Below are 14187 nucleotides of genomic sequence, written 5' to 3' on the forward strand. Positions count from 1 at the left end.
CATTACAATTGTCCGACCAAAATTCCCGAGTCTCAAGTTTCTCACACAAAATCCATACCATAAATCCTAAATACCGCTCTATCATCTCAGGAAAGTTGAATCACCGCTATGGACAAAGGCAAGAACGTCCAGACGGAGCTCACTGAGGAGGAATTGCGAAGAAAGATCGAGCGAGTCACTCGAGAGATTCAGAAGGTTAAGGAAGAAGGACTCAAAGTAGACGCGACCACGGCGATCTACAAAGCTGCGATCACAACATTGGATGAAGATCTGGCGTCACAGATAAAGAGAAAGAAGGAGGTTGAGATGGAAACCGAAAGCCTAAGGGAAAGGTTGAACTTGCTTCGTTTGGAGATACACGAAGGAAAGGCGAGAGAGGCGAAGATAGATATCGAGACTGCTGTGTTGTTGGACAGAAGCGCGGCGCTCGATGAGGAATTGGCGACCCATAGCGACCCAAAGGGCAGAAAATACCTCGCCCGTGATCGGGGAGAAGATAACAGTGGCCCCGACCGTGAAGTGATTGAGGAAGATGATGAAGAAGAAATCGTCTACAAGCCTCCATTTCCGACTGTCTGAAAGGAAAGGAATGACGCATCCACAAGACAAGAAATCTCCAAATGTTGTCTTCTAGAAATTTCAATGTTGTTTTTCAAGTCCCTTGTAATCACAACGAAAGAATGAATGGAAAATTTTCATCCTAAAATCCGAACTACGTTGGGCCTGAATTCTCCCCGTGAGATACGTAGGCAGCCTTCCCGGCCCGGCCCCTATCACAGAAAATTTTCATTCTCCTCCATGTTTCGGAGATACGAAGATAAGATCAACGGACGTCGCAAAGCAGCTGCAAGAAGACCATAGCTCAACGTGATTCAGATTTCCCAAGATAGCTCCAAACAAACAAATTCTTGTTTGTTCAAAATATATATCCGTCCTTATTCGTGGGTTAAGATATCCTCAAACAAAACGACTTGTGTGCTTATCTGTTTTATGTGCGATATTATGCATTTTGTACTCTGGATATGCACTAACAAATTTGCCTTTGAGTTGTTTTTACCTCTCAGGTACCTTTTTACTGATCTGTGTCAATAAAGCTGGCAGATCATCCTTACTTCACCAGATCGAAAGGTCCTACAGATTCCTTCCCTCGATCAAATTCAGATAAAGGAAAAACAGTTATGGGAGACAACAATGACGAAGTGCGTCTTACTGACGTTGTGGTGGCTCAGCCCACTGTAGTGGAACAGAATGAATTGATCATGCAATTGATGCAACAGATTGCTGAAATGAAAGTTGAAATGCAACGGAGACAGGATGCGCCTCCACCTGGATTTGGTACTAATATTGCTGATGCAAGACCTCCGGTCTACTTTCCTTCATCAAACATAGATCCAACTCAGAACCAGCCTTCTACACCTGTGCATAATCCGTCTGTGATTGACCTCACAACCCAAAACCCTCAATACGCTTCTACATCTTACCAAACTCCTTCACCTCTTCCAAATAACCACCCTCAAATACCACCCCATCCTCAGAATACTCAAACTGCCCCACCGCCACAAAATCAAAACCAAACTCAAACTGCCTTCAATACCCAAGCATTTCATCCGCATTTGAGTCAGAACACCAATCCTCAGGCCTACCCACAAAACTACCAGACCGCCAAAAACATTCCAAGTCCCTCTATAGCTCCACCCCTACCAAAAAGAGCCACCTTCCAAGTTCCCGTTCCTGCCAAGCACGAGGTGCACGGTTCTGAGTTGGATCACTATGAAGAACAGGAAAGAGAATGGAAGGCGAAAGAAGAAGTGAAGATCGATATAAAGGAAGAAATCAAAAGGGCTATGAAAGAGCTGCAGTGCATCCCAGACGCCGTCGGACTTAGCTACGCAGAATTGTGCATCCATCCAGATTTGAACCTTCCCGAAGGTTTTAAAATTCCGAAGTTTGACACCTTCGGAGGAGTGGGCAATCCTATGGCGCATTTGAGAGCGTATTGTGACCAGCTCGTGGGAGTTGGCAGGGATGAGGCCTTGTTGATGCGGCTTTTCAGCCGAAGTCTGTGTGGGGAGGCCCTCGAGTGGTTTACTTCACATGAAACCAGGCAGTGGCCCAGTTGGAATGCATTGGCTAAGGACTTCATTGACCGATTCGCCTACAATGTTGAAATAGTGCCCGATCGGTATTCTCTAGAGAAGATAAAGCAGAAACCAACTGAAAGCTATAGGGAATTTGCCTATAGGTGGAGGAAAGAAGCGGCGAGGGTAAGGCCACCCATGACCGAGAAAGAGATTGTGGAAGTATTCGTGCGGGTACAGGAGCCTGAGTACTATGATCGGATCATATTGCTATTCGGAGCTAAATTCGCTGAGATAGTCAAAGTTGGTGAGACTATCGAAGATGGTCTAAAATCGGGGAAGATAGCCCGTGTATCTGCGTCGCCTGGGTCTTCAGGATTGATAAGAAAGAGAAGAGAGGAAGTTGCCGCTGTCTCGTATGGGGGAAGAAAAACCCCTAGAAACCCGTCACATTCCCAAGATCGTTTCAGGCCTTCCCCAAAGTCCCACCGATCCAACTACCCACAATCCAATCATCCTAATAACCACAATACTGTCCCCACCTATCAGAGTGCTAAAATTTCGTCGTACCAAAGTCCACCCTCTAATCTCCAAAATTTTTCTCCCATATACCCAAATTACCCTCAACCATACCAGATCCTATCCCCTTATCAGAATATTGCTCCCAACTGTGCCAACGTACAGTCGAGCTACCGACCACCTCCGTCCACTTATCAAGTCCAAGCTCCATTATACCAGGACCCCCTCCCGAATTACCAAGCTACAATGCCAAATTTCCAGGCAAGCCCTTATCCCCGGGGCCAAGCTCCTCGTACAAATACCCAAAATTATCAGCGGGTGCCTCCCCCTCGGCAAAGCAATTATGATACTTCCCGTCCGAGATCTGAAAAAAGGCCTTCAAGGAACTTTACCACACTTGCTGAAAGTCGGACCAAACTATTTGAGAGGCTAGCCGCAGATGGATACATCCACCCTGTGGGGCCCAAACCCGGGGATGTCAACTCAAAGTTCTTCAGGCCAGATCAAAGGTGTGCTTATCATTCCAACAGTGTTGGACATGACACGGAAGATTGCATCAACCTCAAGCACAAAATCCAAGACCTGATCGATCAGGAGGTAGTTTCTCTTCAACCGGCGGTGCCAAACGTCAACACAAATCCGTTGCCGAATCATGGAGGTGACAACCTTAATATGATTGAAACAGATGAAGACGGGTGTGGAACAAAGATGATTACCCTTATTATGCATGAGGACTTGGAAAGGGCTGTCGCTTCTTTAAGCGTCAAAGAAAGGAGGAAGTTTGTTATTCTGACACCTGCAAAGGCTGTTTCCTTGGTGCCTTCGAAAACCCTCGTTAAGCCCAAATTTGTCATTGAAACTGCCGTGGCCCAAGGCATGACCAGGTCCGGAAGGTGCTACACTCCTGATGAGCTTGCTCTCGGAGGACAGAAGAAGGACCATGCTAAGAGGCCGATAAGCGAGGGGGAAGCAGAGGAATTCTGGAGAAGGATGCAACCGAAGGACTATTCCATCGTCAAACATTTAGAGAAGACTCCGGCTCAGATCTCCGTGTGGGCCCTGCTGATGAGCTCTCAGTCCCACAGGCAGGCCTTAATGAAAGCTCTTGATGATACATACGTACCCTCAGGTACAAGTAGTGATAACGTGGCCGCTATGATTCATCAAGTCATTCGGGGGCACCGGATCAGCTTTTGTGACGATGAGTTGCCAGTCGAAGGAAGATCCCACAACAAAGCGCTACACATTACCGTGATATGTCGTGGAAAGGTTGTCAACTGTGTTTTGGTAGATGATGGGTCCGGTTTGAATATTTGCCCATTGACGACGTTGAGGCAACTAAATTTTGACCTTGGGAAACTGGAGCAGAATCAGGTCAATGTAAGGGCATTTGATGGTGTGCAAAGAGACACCTTAGGGGCTGTGACTTTGACCCTTCAAATGGGCCCCGCAGAGTTCAGTGCGCAATTCCAAGTATTGGACATAGACACTAGCTACAACCTTCTTTTGGGAAGGCCGTTTATCCACATGGCTGGAGCCGTCCCCTCTACTCTCCATCAGATGATGAAGCTTGTGTGGAAAAATGAAGAGTTAGTGATTCACGGCGAGGGAAGTCGCTTGGGCAAGCAGGTGTCGGTCATTGATGAGATGCCGCAAGGCGCAGACTTTTACACGGTGGAGCTGGTGAATGCCACCAACGAAGATTTGGCCCTCAACTCCATGCCAACCGTGTACAAAATGATAGCCACGGTGATGCTGCAAAATGGGTTCGAGCCAGGTTTCGGATTGGGAAGAGATTCCCAAGGAATTATTGAGCCTGTTCCGGTCCTTGCTCAGGGATCAAAGTATGGTTTGGGGTACATCCCCACAGATGATGATATGAAGATGAAGAGGAGAAGGGATCAAGAGTTGACTAAGCCGATCCCGCATCTCTATCACTCCTTTCCAATTCGGGAGCATGCCGAGCCTGAAGACGACGGGGAAGGAATCTGTGACCTGTTCAAGGAGATCAATGCCGTCATAGAGGAAGAGGCCGAGCCAGCTGGCTTTCGCGATGCTGAACCGGGGGAGATGCTGAAGAATTGGACGTCCACACCAATCCTGATGTCCCGGACTTTTGGGTAGAAAGGAATTATTTTGTGCATGCCAAAATCGGTGGTCGTTCGGAAGAGGCCCGAGACCCACCATTTCTGCATTTTCTTGATTTTGAATTTTGTTATGATTGTTTAAAGGGCGACATGGCCTTGTGCCATGACCCAACTTTGCATCTTGATTCAATTTAAATGAAAGCCTCCTTATTTTGACTTTGTTTATTCGATTGCTTGTTATATTTTACTTTTCTAATTTTGTCTGTTTATGATTTCAGTAACGTAAGTTACAAACCTGCCAACGTCATGTCATGTCATGAGCTAAACGAACAAAATGAGGCAAATGACGACGAGGCTGACGACTACGACGAAGAAAGTGGGGAACCAGACTATGTAGTAGAAGAGTTTCGACAGTTCGAGAATCAACATAAACCAAATCTGGAGGAAACAGAGACGGTAAATTTGGGAGATTCAGAATGTGTCAAAGAGGTTAAGATCAGCACTCACCTGAATGAAACTCAGAAGGAGAGCCTGATTCATTTGCTTGCCAAATACAGCGATGTGTTTGTTTGGGAGGTCAGTGACATGCAGGGGCTGAGTACCGATGTTGTATCTCATAAGCTGCCTATCAACCCAGGGTTCGAGCCAGTGAAGCAAAAGACTCGGAAATTCAAGCCTGAGTTGAGTTTGAAGATTAAGGAGGAAATCACCAAGCAGATAGAGTCCCGGTTGGTAGAAGTAACGCAATATCCCACCTGGTTGGCGAATGTCGTTCCGGTCGCCAAGAAAGATGGAAAAATCAGGATTTGCGTTGATTACAGAGATCTCAACAAGGCTAGTCCAAAGGATAATTTCCCGTTGCCAAATATCCATATTCTGATTGACAACTGTGCCAAGCATGAGATGCAGTCATTTGTGGATTGTTACGCGGGTTATCACCAGATTCTGATGGATGAAGAAGACGCGGAGAAAACGGCCTTCATCACACCTTGGGGGGTATATCACTACAGGGTGATGCCGTTTGGGCTCAAAAACGCCGGTGCCACTTACATGAGAGCCATGACGACTATCTTCCACGACATGATTCACAAGGAAATTGAAGTGTACATGGACGACGTCATAATTAAATCCCGCGAGAGTTCGGATCATTTGACACACCTGCGAAAATTCTTTGAACGTTTGCGTAGGTACAACTTGAAGCTAAATTCCGCCAAGTGTGCTTTTGGAGTCCCAGCTGGGAAATTGTTAGGGTTTATAGTCAGCAGAAGAGGTATTGAGCTCGACCCTTCCAAGATCAAAGCAATTCAGGAGTTACCTCCACCGAAGACGAGAAAAGAGGTGATGAGCTTCTTAGGGAGGTTAAACTATATCAGCCGGTTTATAGCACAATCGACGGTGGTATGTGAGCCTATCTTCAAGTTGCTGAAGAAAGATGCCCCAACTAAGTGGACTGAGGAGTGCCAGACCGCTTTCGACGCTATTAAGAGCTACTTGTCTAACCCACCAGTATTGGTTCCTCCGCGAGAAGGGAGTCCTTTGTTGCTATATTTGTCTGTCTCGGATAACGCCTTTGGATGTGTACTTGGTCAACACGACGAGACAGGGAAGAAGGAAAAGGCTATCTACTACATCAGCAAGAAGTTTACTCCGTACGAGTCTCGTTACACTTTGCTGGAAAGAACATGCTGTGCTCTGACATGGCTTGCCCAGAAGCTGAGGCACTACCTGTCGTCGTATACTACATATCTTATCTCCAGGATGGATCCGTTAAAGTATATTTTCCAGAAAGCGATGCCGACCGGGAAGCTGGCTAAATGGCAAATGCTGTTGAGTGAGTTTGACATCGTGTACGTGACTCAGAAGGCAATAAAAGCACAAGCTTTGGCTGATCATCTTGCGGAAAATCCCGTTGATGAAGAGTATGAACCTCTCAAGACATATTTTCACGATGAAGAAGTGTCATTTGTGGGTGAAGATATCTCTGAAGATTATCCAGGTTGGAGATTATTCTTCGATGGAGCGGTGAATCACCAGGGTAAAGGTGTTGGAGCAGTCTTGGTATCAGAATCTGGTCAGCACTATCCTATGGCGGCTAAGCTACGGTTCAACTGCACAAACAACATGGCTGAGTATGAAGCTCTCATTCTCGGTTTGAAAATGGCCGTTGACATGAATGTTTACGAGTTACTGGTTATTGGAGATTCAGACCTCTTGATCCATCAAGTTCAAGGAGAATGGGCTGTGAAGAACCCAAAGATTGTATCTTATGTACAATATGTGCAAAACCTGTGTAAAAGGTTTCGCAAGATCGAGTTCAGACATACTCCCCGAATACAGAATGAATTAGCTGATGCTCTTGCCACCATCGCTTCAATGATCAAACATCCGGATATTGATTACATCGACCCGCTGGATATAGATTTGAAGGAGCATCCAGTCCATTGTTCACACGTGGAATCAGAACCAGATGGTTTGCCTTGGTATTTCGACATAAAGAGGTACTTGGAGTCTGGGACATATCCAGAAGACGCCACATCTAATCAAAAGAAGTCGATACGTCGTATGGCTCTCAATTTCTTTTTGAATGGAGAAGTCCTTTACAGGAGGACTCCAGATTTGGGTCTTTTGAGATGCGTGGATGCTGCTGAAGCCGTGAGGCTTATTGAACAGATACATGCTGGAGTCTGTGGCACACATATGAACGGGCTTACCTTGGCAAGAAAAGTCCTTCGAGCCGGTTACTTCTGGATGACTATGGATAACGACTGTTGCAAATTCGTGCAAAAATGCCATAAATGTCAAGTGCACGGAGATTTGATAAGGGTGCCACCTCACGAACTCAATGCTATGAGTTCACCTTGGCCATTTGTAGCTTGGGGAATGGATGTCATCAGCCCTATAGAACCGGCCGCTTCCAATGGACACAGATTTATTTTGGTTGCCATCGATTATTTCACCAAATGGGTGGAAGCAGCCTCTTACAAATCGGTAACCAAGAAAGTGGTGGCCGACTTTGTCCGCAACAATTTGATCTGCCGATTTGGAGTTCCAGAATCCATCATCACTGATAATGGTGCAAATCTCAACAGTCATCTGATGAAAGAGATATGTGAACAATTTAAGATTATTCACCGAAGGTCAACTGCTTATCGCCCTCAAATGAACGGAGCTGTAGAGGCCGCCAACAAGAACATCAAGAAGATTCTGAGGAAGATGATTGACAAGCAGCGGGGTTGGCATGAAATGTTGCCATATGCTCTACTGGGTTATCGAACGACGGTCAGAACATCAACTGGGGCTACTCCATACTTGCTAGTATACGGAACAGAAGCAGTTGTACCTATTGAAGTCGAGATACCGTCACTGAGGATCATCCAAGAAGCTGAGATAAGTAATGCTGAGTGGGTTAGCAAACGGATTGATCAACTAGCCTTGATTGATGAAAAGAGGATGGTTGCTGTTTGCCATGGCCAGTTGTATAGACAAAGAATGACTCGCGCTTTTCACAAAAGAGTAAGAGCCAGAAATTTTGAAGTTGGTCAGTTGGTTCTTAAGCGTATTTTTCCTCATCAAGACGAGTACAAAGGAAAGTTCGCACCAAACTGGCAAGGTCCTTACATGGTCCGCAAAGTACTATCTGGAGGTGCTTTAGTCTTGTCAGAGATGGATGGCGCTGTGTGGCCCAAACCTATCAACTCAAATGCTGTCAAGAGATATTACGCGTGAAGTTCGTTTTGCATTTCCCATCATTTACTTGTAATCTTTGGTTTGCTTGTATTTGTTCGAATTTGAATCCCTCTTGTAACGAACTACGTCTGACTTGAATTCTCGAGAATGAGATACGTAGGCAGCCTTTGTCGGCTTCGGTCGGTTTCTTTGTAAATTTTATTCTTGTTAACCTTTAAGGGGAACTACGTTTGACCTGATTCCTGCCTCAACGGGATACGTAGGCGCCACAAGGGCTCGGTCATATCTCTCGTAAGATTTCTATTTCCCCCTTCTACAATAGAAACTGGGATAGAATTTTTGAGAGGGACTCAAAAATTTTCCAAAAGGAACCTTCTCCTCAGCGGATCAAACTAAAGACATTTCGAGTTTGCGACTAGGACAGAATTTTTGAGAAGATCTCAAAAATTCCGAGATTTGTTCGGTTACTATGGAAAGATGAGCAAGATACTAAACTGGGACAGAAATTTTGAGGATGGCCTCAAAATTTTGTCATGGGACTTCCCCACAAGTACGGAATGCCTTTGAAATTCATTCGACAAGCGTCGGACTCAAAGAAGCTCGTTAAGCCTGACATGACATGACTTGGCATTGACTTTTTCGAGATACTATTTCTTAAAAAATTTCTTGCTTCTCTTAAAAATTTCCCTTTTATATTTCATCTGTTTTGGCATAAGATATTTTCTTATCTATCAAGAGTCGGGAAATCGGGAAATCAACCGAGGACGTCAAGACAGGGAGCAAACAATCGAAGGGATCGACACAGATCAGTATGTTTAAAACTGACAATTTTTCTGTGGATGCAGGTTTATAGCTTCACTTCGAAATCGGCCGAATTCTTCCGACTGATGAATACGGAGAAGGAGAAAACTATCTCCAAAGCCGGTGATTTTATTGAAAGCAAGAAGCATTTCATATCTTTATGCCAAGATGCTTGTGAATGTGTTTGTTTATTTCAAGCCATTCCCCAATACATGAAATTTACAAAGTGCCTGACCAGATTCAAAGGTGGATCAAAAAGGAATCTTAGCGAAGATTTCACGATTTCTATAGAAGACGCTATTTGCATTGCGTTATCAAAGCAAGATGATTATTGTCGATCAAGACAATGCATTAACTCAGAAGAGACAGCTATGCAATTATTATTTTTATCATTATCGATCAAGTTGATATATTATTTGGAGGTCGTCTTGCCGTTACTATTCACGGGGGCAATATAAATAATTATGCATGACGAGAAGATTTCATGCCGCGTCGAAATTTATACATCGCGAGAAGAATTTATGCCTCGCTGGAATTCATGCATCGCGGAATCATGCATCGCGGAAATCATGCATCGCGAGTCAATAATCATGCATGACGAGAAGATTTCATGCCTCGTCAAAATTTATACATCGCGAGAAGAATTTATGCCTCGCTGGAATTCATGCATCGCGGAAATCATGCATCGCGAGTCAATAATCATGCATGACGAGAAGATTTCATGCCTCGTCAAAATTTATACATCGCGAGAAGAATTTATGCCTCGCTGGAATTCATGCATCGCGGAATCATGCATCGCGGAAATCATGCATCGCGAGTCAATAATCATGCATGACGAGAAGATTTCATGCCTCGTCAAAATTTATACATCGCGAGAAGAATTTATGCCTCGCTGGAATTCATGCATCGCGGAAATCATGCATCGCGAGTCAATAATCATGCATGACGAGAAGATTTCATGCCTCGTCAAAATTTATACATCGCGAGAAGAATTTATGCCTCGCTGGAATTCATGCATCGCGGAATCATGCATCGCGGAAATCATGCATCGCGAGTCAATAATCATGCATGACGAGAAGATTTCATGCCTCGTCAAAATTTATACATCGCGAGAAGAATTTATGCCTCGCTAGAATTCATGCATCGCGGAATCATGCATCGCGGAATCATGCATCGCGAGTCAATAATCATGCATGACGAGAAGATTTCATGCCTCGTCAAAATTTATACATCGCGAGAAGAATTTATGCCTCGCTGGAATTCATGCATCGCGGAATCATGCATCGCGAGTCAATAATTATGCACGACGAGAAGATTTCATGCCTCGTCAAAATTTATGCACGATGAGAAGAATTCATGCCTCGTCAAAATTTGCACATCGCAAGAAGATTTTATTCTTCGCTGAAAGTTATGCATCGCGAGAAGATTCATATCTCGCAGGAATTTACGTATCGCGGGAAGATATTCATGACCCGCAAGAGGACGTACTTGGATAAAGAAAGAGCAATACTCATCCATTGGCCTCGACTGCATTCTGTCATTTCTTATAAAAATAAACATCATGGAGAGCATCGAAGATGACAACAAAAGAAACATCAATATCGCATCAGCATTTATTTATTTATTTCGACATCAAGTATGGAATGCATTGAAGATGATATTGCAAAACACAAGGCATAAGCTTTATTTGCTGGACGTCAGACCGATCGAGTCGACGTCGAACATGGAGGAGAACAATGAAGTGTCGACATGGTAAAAGACACTGTCTCCCATCCTAATTGCATTTTTGAGCTGACGAGTTTTATCTCAGTCTTTGTCGAGAGCATCCAAAAGGATGAATTCTCCAAAAACCACAGGTGCGGACGACATCAAAAAGGATGCAGCACAACGTGGAACTTTTTCTCAGCAGCGAACTGGGACACAGTCCAAAGAGGAGTGTCAAACTCTTAGGACGCGAGCAGAGGAGCGACTTCCACCACGATCGAACCACCCCTCTCGAGGCATACGGGTTTTCTCTAGTTCTGTCAGTTTCTGTCTCGCTTCCGAAAGTTTTGTTTTATCGGAAGCAAGTTTCCAATCTGAGTGACAATACGCCAAAAGATTTGGAAATTATGTCTGTGTAAGCTCTTAATTATGGGTGTGAAGCGCGCCACATTCATGGCTAAGAGGTTACAAGCCTCTTTTTCATACTCGTTTAATGTGTCACTCGTCCCAAAACCGAAGGTTAGCTAGCATAATAGTTTTCCTTTTCCAACGATCGAGTCGAACTACACACAGCCTGATTCCGAAGGTTTAAGGGTATGTAGGCGGATTCGATATTGAAAACTCGGCTGTATTCCAACATTCGCTCTCGAATTCTATTCTCGAGCATTTCGATACCTTCATAATTCGGTGTCGAGGTGGCTTTTGATTCTTTGAAATCGTGCGGTAAATCAAGCTTATCGAACTACAAGTGGCCTGAATTCTCATATAGCCTGAGATATGTAGGAGACCCGTTTGCAAGGGTTCGGCCATAATTCCTAAACTCTTTGTCAAATCTTTCTTCCTAAAGGCGAGTGGAGTTGGTCAAAATTGGTTCGGTCAACTTCATTTTCCTCGAGTTGCTTGCATCCACCCAAGTAAAATGAGGAACAGTTGTTGACACCTAATTTTGACCCGCGTCGGTATGAGTTAGTGTTTTATAAACCTTGCGAAAATAAATATATGTACGTATATACATATATGTATATACATATATGTATATGTATATATGTATATCTTACACCCATTCCTTTACCCCAGCCCACTCCACTCCTCTCTCCCATTCCCAAAATAAAATTACCCAGGCCCAACCCCTCTTAATCTTCAGCCCCAACATTAATTCCCAGGCCCAATTACCTCAACCCAACACTAACTTAATACTAACCCAACCCAATCCCCTTTCGACCCGACCCATTTCCCTTTCCCCTTCTTCTTCCCCTTCCCCACGTGATCCCCCTGCAAATGAAGAAACCCAGCAAATTATTTCCCAAAGCCCACGCGCGGAAGCTCTCAAAAAACAGTCCCTTCCCCGTGCTCTCTCCCTCGCTCGCTCTTCCCTTTGTCCCGCGTCTCCCCCACGCGAGCTTCTCTTCTCTCACCCGACCCAAACCTTTTTTTTCCTTCTTCTTCTTCGCGTCAACTCAGTCCCAGAAGGAACAGACGTCATTTCCTGCAAACGCCAACAACCCCACGTTCTTCTCCCTTCCCCCTTTATTTTGCTTGAACGAGACGCGACGACAGAGACCCATACCCTGTCAAGCAGGTCTGCGAAACGTCGTAGTCGTCCTCTCCAACACGCCTGTGCCATGGAAGTTTGACTAAATGGGATTTAGTTTCGAATTCAAAAGGAGAAAAGGGGGGCTATTTCTTCTCCTCTATAAATACCCCTTTTCTTCATCAGAAAAGGTGGTGAGAGATTTTTCATCGAAAAATTCGGAAAAAAGCAGAACTTGGGTTGGATTTTTGGTGGCTGAAAATTTTAGGTTTTTGAAAACTTTGAGTTTGAAAAAAAACAAATCCTTTTGGGGCTTCACTGTTTGGTTTCAGAAGAACGGAGGAGATCGAATTTTTTTTGAGAAGAGAAACGTTCTGTTTCATTAACAGTGTGTCGATCGCGGTGTTCCGTCGAAACGTCGTAGCCGTCTCGGTATGTCCTTTCGTCGAGGAAGTTCTTGCTCTGCTCGATCGTCTCCAGTTCGCTGCTCCGAAAAAGGTACATTTTCCAGTTCTTTATCAATTTTCTTTATAGGTTTCGAATCTTGGTTCGTGTCGCTGTGAATATGAGATGTTATATCTGTTAGTTTTGCTCGATTTCGAAATATATTGCGCGTTATGATTCTGTCTGGTTATGCCTGGTGGTTTCGTATTACTTTCTGTTCTTTCGCCTTCTTCTCTTCCTCTGAAGGTCTCTAGTAAATTTGTAAAGTGCTGTAGCCTTGTTTACGTTATTTGCTTCTTGTGAAGTCATTTTATGACCTGTTTATATGCATTCTTTGCTGCTTAAAGTGTGCCATTCCTTATACGTTCATCTAGTCTAAACTTTCATTTGTCCCTTTCTTCGAGTTATTTGTATGGGTTGGAATGGATCAAATGTTTAGTTTGTTTTCGCAGTTGTTAAACATACTGTTTAGAAGTCGAGTTTGGGTCTTATGATCATGTCACATTTACAAAGCTAGAGGAAGCAATGGTAGTTCATTTGGACTATGACGTCATGTCTCAACTTGCTTCGCATTTGGTATTACTAACTATGCTTAAAATTGGCGGGAGTGTGTGTCCAAGTATTCATGTCACTGCCATCTCTTTACTTGTTGTGAATTCTTGTTTTATTTTTAGCCTTATTTGGATATGTTTTTGAAGTCATTTGTCTCCCCCTCTAATTCATATCTCCAAGTAGTTCATTTTTATCCCCGTTTTGTTCAAGATGCTTGCTATTAGTTTATCGTTCAAGGTGCTAATTCTCTTTTGTTTGTTTGATTGCATGTGAAAACTATTCTCGAGTCCTCATGGACCTCACTCCGATTCCTTGAACCTTCTCGTTGAGCCATAAAGGCTCAAAACACTTTTTCCGAGTCAGCCAACCCCTGAAAGGATGTACAGCATCGAAAGAAAACCAGCAGAAACTGCTGGAAAAGTTGTTGCAGGGATTTGAAGAACATGTATACAGCAGTATACATGTTTTATACATCTGTTATACGCTGATATACAGGTCGAAATGTGCACAGGAGGCCTAATCCGAAATCTGGGTCGATGGCAGTGAAAATACGCTGCTTAAAATGAATTTTCAACTCTCGAAAGTCGAAAAACAGGCTGATATACAGTCTGTATACACTGATATACAGACACGATATAATATAAATATGTGTAAAAAATGTGATTGGCAGGGGAACGTAGAGGGACGCCTATTCTAATTAAAATTCGGAATTAGGCAAACAATGCGGACGTAGGGTGCAGCCCGTATACATTAGTATACATTATCGGGCGACGATATACACTTG

At 44.1% G+C, this 14187-nt stretch overlaps 1 protein-coding gene across 1 annotated transcript; it reads left to right on the top strand.

Moving 5' to 3' along the window:
* Positions 1-108: 108 nt before the first annotated feature.
* Positions 109-13969, top strand: LOC112941050 (uncharacterized). Its single transcript, XM_069287379.1, has 10 exons — positions 109-573; positions 1095-4717; positions 4963-5518; positions 5594-6515; positions 6603-7182; positions 7288-7757; positions 7860-8197; positions 9217-9354; positions 12797-12905; positions 13899-13969. Exons 1-10 carry the CDS (start codon positions 109-111, stop codon positions 13967-13969), a joined length of 7272 nt encoding a protein of 2423 aa, XP_069143480.1.
* Positions 13970-14187: the final 218 nt, after the last annotated feature.

Source organism: Solanum lycopersicum, chromosome 7, assembly GCF_036512215.1.
Source record: "Solanum lycopersicum chromosome 7, SLM_r2.1".
NCBI lineage: Eukaryota > Viridiplantae > Streptophyta > Magnoliopsida > Solanales > Solanaceae > Solanum > Solanum lycopersicum.